Raw genomic sequence first — 10,390 nt, forward strand, 5'->3', positions numbered from 1 at the left:
ATTTGTTACAAATGCTCAACTATTTTGTTTTTATTTTATAGGCTAAATAATTATAAACAGTTATAAAAAATGAATAGTTTTTATCTTTTCATCTTCCATTTTCATTTACTTAAATCTATATTAGTGTAATGGATGTTATAAAGGGCATAATTAATCGGGTATGACATAAATACTTTTTTTTTAAATACAAATAAAAAATACAAAACAAAGATAAAATGTCAAAAAAAGGAAAAAAAAAGATGAATACAAATACTGGTCATAGAGAGATGCCACATCAAATTGTCAATATTCAGCTTTATATATACATATATAGGTTCATGCCCTTAGATGTTATGTTATTACTTTAGCTGGCATCGACATTTTTGTAAATCTGATATCTACTTTGGAACATTTTATAATGTGGCATAGGCTGACAATTGAGATCATAAATTTAAAATAATAAAATTTAATTTATTATAATACTAATATCAATATTATAAAGATATATATAAATATATCATTTAAAAAATATATAAAAAGTATTATAAATTGTAATAATTAACCGCTTTTTTTTAAAATCATATAACTAATTTGATTTACACTCCAAAATTCATAGGTGTCACATAATTTACACATTAATTCTTCATTACTTAATATATGTAATTATATCAATGACATATAAATTGAAATTAAAAAATACATATTTTATTTGAAAATCACGTAATAGTACTACAAGGTATAATAATTAACAACTTAACATATTTTAAAATTTTAGTTGACTCTCCGAATTCCATATGTCTCATGTAATTGAGACAGAGAAAAACATATATTGGTTTAAAATTAATAAAAATATTATAAATTATAATAATTAACAACTTAAAATTTATAAAAAAAATCCTTTAAATTTTTTTAGTTGGCTCTCCAAATTCAATCGGTATTACAATAATTAAAACATAGAAATTAACATAGATTGGACTCCTGCTAACATTTATGTTTCCTTTTTCTAAATTTTTTCTTTTATACTTTATATAAATAAATTTTTTATGTAAAAAGTATTATAAATCATAATAATTAATAGCTTTAAATATTTCAAAACATATAAAAAGTTTTTGTTAACTTTCAAAATTTCATCTATACCGCATAAATTGGGAGAAATATAGATATATAGATATTTTAAGTTGCTAATTATTGTGAGTTATAGTACGTTTTATATAATTTTCATATATATTACTCGGTCCTGATTTATGTGATACAAATGAAATTTCAAAAGTCAATGAATTTTTTATAAGTTTTTTTTATATTAACTTGTTAATTATTGTGATTTCTAATATATTTACGTAAAACATACTCTAAAAACAAATAATTAGCAACTTAAAATATATAAAAACATACTAAAAAATTGATTAACTTCAAATTTCATATGTACCACATAAATTAAAACAAAAACAGTAACATATATCCAGCACGCGGTCCCATATCTAGTGCTAACTTTATTTAAAAGATATTTAATATTTAAAGAAAAAAGTTTAAATGAACTACGTGTGGAGACTGGAGAGCATCGAGATGTAAAACAATCCGAACCCGTTTATTTAAGTCGGTACCTGACCCGTAAACCCGTAAACCAGCAGCATAAAAAAACACCCAATAATAATGCAACAGCCGACCTCTCGCACTTTCTCTCTCTTCATTCACAAGCTGCCTGTGTGGTTCTCTCTCTGCAATTCTGCGCGTCTCATCCTCTGCGATTTTTTTTCCTTTTCGATCCACTCATCACTGTGAGTCCATATCTTGAACCCTATCAGATCCTTAATTTTATTATTTTTTTATGATTTATGTGAAGATTTAGCAACGTTTTCAACTGTTTGGATGAGTTTTTTTGTTTTGTTTGAATTTTGTATGATTTATGTCAAAGATTTAAATGCGTTTTAAACTGTTTGGATTGAGTATTTTTTTTTGAATTTTATAGGATTTATGTTAAGATTTAACAGCGTTTTGAATTGTTTGGATGAGTTTTTGGTTTGACTTTTGATTGATGAGGCTTGGATTTGAGTCTAATTGGTGAAGTGATTTCTTTTATCTTTTTTTTTATTAGATTTTTATGTGGAGATTGTAGATATTTTTTTATTTTTTGGTTAGTTCCTTGTGTGTTTTTGTATTGGATCGACGAGTTTGATTAATCACAAAAAAAAACAGATTTGAGTTTTGGAGTTCATGAGTTTGACTTTGGATTAAGGAGGAGCACTGTGTTAGTCGCAGTACTATGGTTCAAAGTATGAGGATAAAATCATCTAGATTTGGTGTGAAATTGCGATTTATTGCTTAAATATTTTAAAATAAGATGTTCATATTTGAAAAAAATAAAAGCAGTGTGTAGCTAATTAGTTATAGTGTGTCGAACAATTTGGGGCGGGTAGCTACAAAATCTATTTGTGTTATTTCTCAAGAAAAAAATCTGTATGTCGTGGTTTGTTTTGACAAGTGCTGTGGTTTTCTTTTGCTCTGGGATTCTGTACATCTGTAGTTGATGTAGTAGGTCTTTCAATTGAGTTTTTGATAGTGTGAAGTTAAAATCGTCTATTCGAAGTTGCAAATCTTTATAGAATATGGATTGTTGTGTGTTGAATAAAATGTTTTTGGCATGGAAATTAGTTTCAAGTTTCTTGTGAACAAAAGTATCGAACGGGTGAATTGATTGTGCTGCTGGATATATTTCTATTAATTATGATATTTGCACACTGTTGCAGGCTACAATGAGCGACCAGGGGATAAGATGTGTCCTCTTTGTGCGGAGGAGATGGATTTGACAGATCAGCAGTTGAAACCTTGCAAGTGCGGCTACGAGGTTTGTAGATGCTGTCTTTCCCTTACATTTTTTAGAAAGTTTTTATTGGAATTTATCAATTATTTTTTATAATGGTGGTGTTTGGGTGAATTTGCATGCACTTCTACTATTCCACGGATATCTGCTACTTCCCCACCAACATAGATACCGGGTAACTTTTCCCACCCAGGCTTAGGCAGATGGGAAGAGATCATCTAGCTTTTCTTTTTTTTGTTTGGGATTTGAACTTTGGTCTCCAAGGTTTTCACCCACTACTAAGTCACATCCTTTGGTGTTCCTTTTGAATGTAATTCCTCAAGGGTAGGTCATCAGTTAGGCATAACTGCTCAGGTGAATATTGCATTTCTTTAGAGCTTTTGAGGGGGTTAAGTTTTTGATTTCCGGAAGGGTCTACTGCCTGAGCAGTTCAAAACCATGTAGTTTCTGTTTAGCTTCCTCTTAAGCTCAGAGGCTCGAACCTCAATCCTTAACTAGTAAATATATTGGTTGCATTGTTGTAGACTTTGCTGGTATACCTAGGAGCCTCATGATGTACCCTTACAGGTATCCATTAATCTGCTTTAGTTACAACTTCAAGTTTGTCATCTCAAAATGTATGGGTGCAGAATTTTGGTGACTGAATTCACAAAATATAAGGCACAATGGAAGAAAAAATCTATATCGCCGATACCAATTAGTTGGGAATATATTTTAGTCATGCGTATGTTTACTTCAGATCTTATGTGTTTTACGAGTCTTCTAGTCCTATTAGAGATTATATGTTAGTAGAAACATAGAGAACTACTTCTCCTTATTTTTATATTATATTATATTATATTGTATTGGTATGAGTTTTGTTCTATTATTAGTCTAGCATGCATGAGTTTAAATGGGTGATACGGTTAGTCATCCATGAGGATTCATATTGCCTGATTTCAACTTGCTTCCTATAGTCAAACCTCAAAATGGTAAATTGAGGGGTAATTGTCGTATTTTCTTTCACGTGTGATCTTTACTCCAATGGTGAATTTATCGGTAGTTGTAGGTTTTAACATTTGATACATGTTTTTGAAGATATGTGTCTGGTGCTGGCATCACATAATGGATATGGCTGAGAAGGAGAATACAGAAGGGAAGTGTCCAGCATGTCGCACTCCTTATAACAAGGAAAAGATTGTTGGCATGGAAGCAAAATGTGACAAGTAATGAGATGAGCTAATTTTGCTTTCTAAAGACAAACTCTATCAAGAGAATGAAACTCTGTATTTTTTGAGTTATTCATAATCTTTGGTGTTGACAACAGGGTAGTGGCTGAGATGAGCACTGAGAAAAGGTTGTCTTCTCGCAAGGGAAAAAGTAAAACAGCAGATTCTAGGAAGCAACTTAGCAGTGTTCGAGTCGTTCAAAGAAATCTTGTTTACATTGTGGGGTTGCCTCTCAGTCTAGCTGATGAAGATGTATGTACGTTTGTTGTGAAATTTTCAACACCCTTCAAGAAATTAAAAAAAAAAGGAAAAAAGAACACTTAATATCTCCTGTTGAATATGCCTGTTTTTCCTCACTTTTTTTTATTGCTCAAAAGCAGCTTCTACAGAGGAAAGAGTATTTTTCTCTGTATGGGAAGGTTATGAAGGTGTCTATATCTCGTACAGCTGCTGGCACTATTCAACATTTTGCAAATGATACTTGTAGTGTGTAAGTTTTGTTCCTGATTGAGTTACCTGGCTACTTGAAAATTGACAGTTGTTATAGGTATCAAAATACTTTGTATGTCACACAGTTATCCAAGTTATCAAAATACTTTGTATGTCACACAGTTATCCAAGTTGTCAAAATACTTTGTATGTCACACAGCTGTCCAAGTTATCAAATATTGCTTTGTCCTTTATATTCTATGACACATGTCAATGCAAGTTCTTATATATTGTTGCAAAATTACAAGGCCTTCGAAAAATTAACAAAAACATCTGTACCTGGTGTTTTTTTTTTGATAATGATCGCTACCTTATGTTCTATTTTTCCTTCCTGTGGTGCTTTAGAGGGTCACTGTGAACAATCATTTTGGTTTGATTTCAGCCACTTGTTTGAGCCTCTTCCTTGTTTCTCAGTCTTCACTGGTTGCCATATTCTCTTTGTAGAGAATCATTTTTCTTGAAAAAAAAAGCTCTGTACTTTGGTATACACCTTGATGCGGGGCCCTCCATCCCATCGGTAAATGTTTCCAATAAAAATAAATTTTGCTGCCTTGGTGAGTTCCAACTTTTGCAAAGACAAATTTGGCATCACACATTACCTGTGTTGATTCTTTATAACTTTCTGGCTCCGAAATTCTCATTGTTTAAAAACTGTTCATGTGTTGAGGGTAGTGTGTCCACTGAACATCCAACCAAAATCTCACTTAGTTTCCAGTATTGAATTTCTACCCAGTGACACGCCAACCCATCCCCTTCTCTTTCTCCAATCATGAAGCCCCTGATCCCTTGTTGTGCTTTATCGTATATTATGTTTGCTGGTTGAAATCCTCAGTTCATATTTAGTCTTCAAACAAAAGACAATCAGTTAACAAGTGTTGAAATGTTGTGTACAGATATATTACCTATTCAAAGGAGGAGGAAGCAATTCTGTGTATTCAATCTGTACATGGGTTTGTTTTGGATGGTAGACCTCTAAGGTTAGTGCGATGATTGGTTCATGTAGGCAACCAACTTTGTTCTGATTTTCCATTAACCATTTTAATTTCCTTGTTCGCAGAGCTTGCTTTGGAACCACAAAATACTGTCATGCTTGGTTGAGAAATGTGGTATGAGTTTGAATTATAATTTGGAATAAATAATTGACTGTGAATTTGCATTTGATCCTTATATAATCATAATGTAATCAAGGATTAGTTGTCTTTTGGTTCAGCCCTGTACCAATCTTGATTGTTTATACTTGCACGAGGTTGGGTCGCAAGAGGATAGCTTTAGTAAAGACGAAATCTTATCAGCTTACACAAGGTATTGGGATTATTCAGCTCATTATTATTTGGGATGATTTAGCTGCAAGTCATGAATAATGCAAATAGCTTCCAGGTAGTACATACATGTGTAGTGAACATCAAATTAGTAGGTTCATTTTCAGGGCTTTTGGAGGAGGCATCAAGCTTTAACCTAAACACAGTAGGTCTCTAGTATAGAATTCTTACAGCTGTGCCAGTATCAGAAGACCGGACATTATCAGTCTGCATGTCTCTGTCCTATGCATGTAAAATGTTCCCTGGATGGCTAATTAACTTGCATAGTTATTTTGAAGGAGTAGAGTTCAACAAATTGCTGGTGCCATTAATAGTATGCAGCGACGATCAGGGAGTGTGTTACCGCCGCCAACAGAGGAGTACTGCAGTAACAACTCTGCTTCTGCAGACAAACCTATTAGTAAAAATGCTGCAACTGTAAGATTTTTGTGTTCCATTTGCTTACCTTCTTCATATTCTAATCTTTGGATTCTTTCCTTTCCTAGGCTCAAATGAAAAAAGGTGTTCTCTATTGTGGGGTTTAGGGGGGTCAGTGGGCTGAGAAGTCCGGGCATCGTGCTCTTTTGTGGTCTTAGATTCCAGTCATTTCCATCTTTTTGTGGTCATATTGGATAATTGTGATTTACATTCATGAAAGCTTATATTTGAACAAATTTTTACCCCTTCTAGAAATTATTTCAGCAATATGGCAATGTTCTATTTGCAAGTGTAAAATTTTATATTGTCATCTGCCATGCAGAATTCAGCACCCAGTGTTAGAGGCTCCAGCTCCCCACCAAATAGTAGCTCTGGTAGATCTGCGGCTCTTCCTGCTGGAGCTTTATGGTAAGCAATAAGCAGATACTCTTTTATCATCATTAATTTGTATATGGTGCTAATTGTTAAAATTTGATCTTGTTTACTAGGGGAACACGTGCATCAAATAATCAACACCCACCTGCCAGTGTACCATGTTCTAATGGAACACTTAATAAGAAGCCTCAGACGTGCAATCCAACGGTATTTTCTACAGCTGTTGAAAGCTTAAGTCAGGTTTCGTTACTGCCTGCCTATGCAGGAAAGAAAGTAGTTCATACTGAAGAAAGTGTAACTACTCAAGAGAGAGGAAAAATAAAGACTTTAGAACCTGTTAAGCAGCATGTAGGAGAAGATCCTCAAACCTATACTTCTGAGAACCCCACCATTCCGGCACCTCTTGCTTCTTCATCTATGAACAGTCAGCTACATAGTGTCCCGTCCATGTCTGTGAAGGACAAAGATAAACAAATGATACCAACCAGTAGTACAAATGCCTTGGATATTTCTGTTAAGTCTAGTGGACCTGGTTTTACCAAATATTCCAATGATACCACAGATGTTAAGATCCAGAATGTATGCCTTGATATGTCGTCATTGAGCATTGGTAGACATAAAAAATCACAGGGCAACTGTATTGATCAAAATAAGGAGTCCTCGCAATCTGAATTGACAGAGGAATATGCAACTTCTGCAGATGAGATTTGTATCACAAGAGAGAAGTCTGACCTGAGATTGGATGCGCAGAGCAAAGTAACACAAGTTACTACTTCTGAAATGGAGAATGATTTGCTAACCTTTAATGAGCAGAGATATAGGGATCCCGAAGTAGTTATTGAGAAAGTCTATTCACCAAATCTTTCGCTTTCTTTGCACTCCCCAGCTCAGCCTAGTGGGTATTCCTCTCAGCTGATTAATGGCGGTGGACCTGTTAGGGCCAATATGCAGTTAGACAGGAGAACTGATTCAGTATCACAGCCTTCTCGAGAATCATTGACTAATGGATACCCGGAGAATGTATCGAATTGTGTGGCTGATTTGCATACTATTGATAGAAGTTATTATCCGTTGCCTGACGAGGGTAAGAGGATGCATGTGGAAAGGTTTCAAGGTGAAGCTCCTAGCGAGAACAGTAGTACTAATGTAGATATAGGAGAGAGCAGTATAATATCTAATATTTTGTCCCTGGATTTTGATCCTTGGAATGAGTCATTAACTTCTCCTCAGAACCTTGCCAAGTTGTTGGGAGAAACTGATGACCAACAAGGGTCTGTTAGAGTGTCAAGCTCAAGAAAATTAACCAGTAACCAATCAAGATTCTCTTTTGCAAGAGAAGAACCAACCACTAATGCATCAGCTGATTATCAACCATCTCTTAATTACATTGAGCAAAGTTTCAATCATTATCATCATGGTCATGATTTTCCTAATAGCAGAAATGATCATCTTGATAATGTTGGTACTCGTAATGGTTTTTCCATGGTTAATAATGAGGAAACAGTTGGTTTTGGCCACAGCTTTTCTCATCTCTCTTCTAATAAGCTATCAGGTCAGTGCATGGCTCATCTTTGTAGTTCCTTCTGTCTTAACTGCATCTTATATTGTAAAACATTGTTTCAAGTTTCGTTTTAATTGTACTCCTTAAAAAGAAAGAAAAAAGTAAAAAAGTTGAGTTCCTCTGGATTAAACTTTTTTGGTGAATTTTCATAATAGTGCCCAGACCTCAGATGTCAGCACCTCCAGGGTTCTCAGCACCAAACAGAGCACCACCCCCGGGTTTTACTTCTCATTTTGAGAGAATGGAGCAGAATTTTGATTCTTTTCATGGTCTGTTATTTACCAAGCCTTTTTGTGTTTTTTCTACTGTGTTGACATAATGTATGTTGATTTTAATGGTTTATGTCAACTGATTACATTTTGCAGCGAGTCACTTGCGTGATACCTCTTCATTGCACAATCTACACCAGGCTCCTCAAGTTGGACATGTGAGTAATGGAGACATTGAGTTTATGGATCCTGCTATTCTGGCAGTTGGTAAAGGGTTTCCTAATGGCCTTCATCTCTCAAACTTGGACATGTCTTCAAGTTGTCCTCCACAATCAAATACTTTACAAAATGAGGGAAGGCTTCAATTACTGATGCAAAGATCTCTAACTGCACATCAGAACCATAGTTTTGCTGATACGAGGAACATGTTTTCTGCGTTTGGTGATGCTTATGGAATTTCTTCCCGGGGTGTGGAGCAAACTCTGGCCAACAATCAATACCCATTTGATGGAATTTCTTCCAGGGGTCTGGAGCAAACTCTGGCCAACCATCAATCTCCATTTTCACAGCTCACTCTTCCCCAGAGTAGGAACTCTGTCATACCAAATGACCACTGGGACAGCTGGAATGGGGTTCAGAGTGGAAACAGTTTGGGTGCAGCGGAACTCCTCCGAACAGAAAATTTGGGCTTTAACAAGTTCTTTACCGGATATGATGAATCAAAGATTCATATGCCCAATTCTGGCAATTTGTATAATAGAACATTCGGGATGTAATTTTGGATCAGTGGTTCTTTTGAGCTGAGTAGCTATTAAAGAATCAATGAACCAGAATGATCACGTGACTTAACTGATTTGATCTTATGATGTTCAAATGACTAAGAGGACATGAGGAAACACAACAGTCTTGCTCTCTGAAAGGCGAGGTTGGTTCACTCTGTCTGCATGAAGTTGGCTTTCAGATTGGTGAAGGAACAACCCTCCTAGAAAAAGGGTATCCAAAAACCAACAGGTTAGCACTTCCCAACCAAGTCTACCAACTTTCTTTGTTATACTTGTCACCAAAGTAAGTGCAAGGTTGCAAGAACAAGTTTAGGTGACAAAAATCGGCCATTGCTATGTCTGCACAGTATATTCAATGTTCTTGTCAATCTTGATGAATACTTCTATTGTGAAATTTCCTTCCCAATGCTGTATTGAAGTAGCCGATATCAACTTAAGAAAGATGTTTCTGATTTTCTCTCTGCTTAGAAAATAGTTCCTGGAATCATGCTTCTTAAATATTTGATTATAGGTTTGAAAAACTAATTCACTCTTCTCCTGCTCCTTTAACTGACACGCGGCCCCGAATAATTGCTTTTTGACAGTTTGACGAATAATTCCTGTTTAATATGTTTTTATATACATTGATACCTGCTTTTGGTTTATGATGATTTTGCCAGTTGAAAGATGAGGTCGAGGCTCAACATGGCGGTTTAGACACAACTTCATGCTCCGACTGAATAGGCAGGTGTGATTCTCCAGTCAGTGTTCTTGGATGTGGGTGGAGAATTTGGTCACAAATACACATTAGAAAAAGATTATTGAAAACAGCTCATTTTTTTTCAAGAAAGCAATAATGCTGTAGCTTGTTTGCGGGATTGCAAGTAAAATTGGGAAATGTTCATGTTCCAACTATGAGATGGATGAGAGATTACTAGTGCATTGACCAGATAAACGTTTCATTCTTAGTAGAAGATGGGGACCTGTGCTTAATCGTCCCAATATCTTTCGTAAAGGGAAACCAAGGCATTTTGGTAGAAACTTGTTACAATTGATCTGTATATTTTAGGTCTTTATAATGTTTCCTATAAGTTCCCAAGCTGAAGGATGTGCCGGAATTTTTATTTTGCGCCTTCTCTAAAGGAGGAATGTAGAATGTATGATTGTTCATGTTTCTTTCACATAGAGATGATCGGAAATCAATGGTCTGGCGTCCGTCCCTCTTTCCTAACATTTTTCCAGCAAGTGTTCAAT

The 10,390-nt window shown here is 35.0% G+C and overlaps 1 protein-coding gene across 1 annotated transcript; it reads left to right on the forward strand.

Annotated features, from left to right (window-relative positions):
• The first annotated feature begins 1,509 nt into the window (after nt 1–1,509).
• On the forward strand, nt 1,510–10,080 carry LOC125833290 (uncharacterized). The gene is made up of 15 exons (XM_049512437.1): nt 1,510–1,544; nt 1,639–1,754; nt 2,724–2,821; nt 3,875–4,002; nt 4,104–4,257; nt 4,386–4,495; nt 5,388–5,471; nt 5,552–5,600; nt 5,705–5,796; nt 6,092–6,230; nt 6,553–6,638; nt 6,719–8,157; nt 8,322–8,435; nt 8,532–9,386; nt 9,817–10,080. Exons 1-14 carry the CDS (start codon nt 1,510–1,512, stop codon nt 9,149–9,151), a joined length of 3,264 nt encoding a protein of 1,087 aa, XP_049368394.1. The 3' UTR covers nt 9,152–9,386; nt 9,817–10,080.
• Nucleotides 10,081–10,390: the final 310 nt, after the last annotated feature.

This window comes from Solanum verrucosum, unplaced genomic scaffold (assembly GCF_900185275.1).
Source record: "Solanum verrucosum unplaced genomic scaffold, falcon-dt-bn FXZP01000288.1, whole genome shotgun sequence".
Classification (NCBI taxonomy): Eukaryota; Viridiplantae; Streptophyta; class Magnoliopsida; order Solanales; family Solanaceae; genus Solanum; species Solanum verrucosum.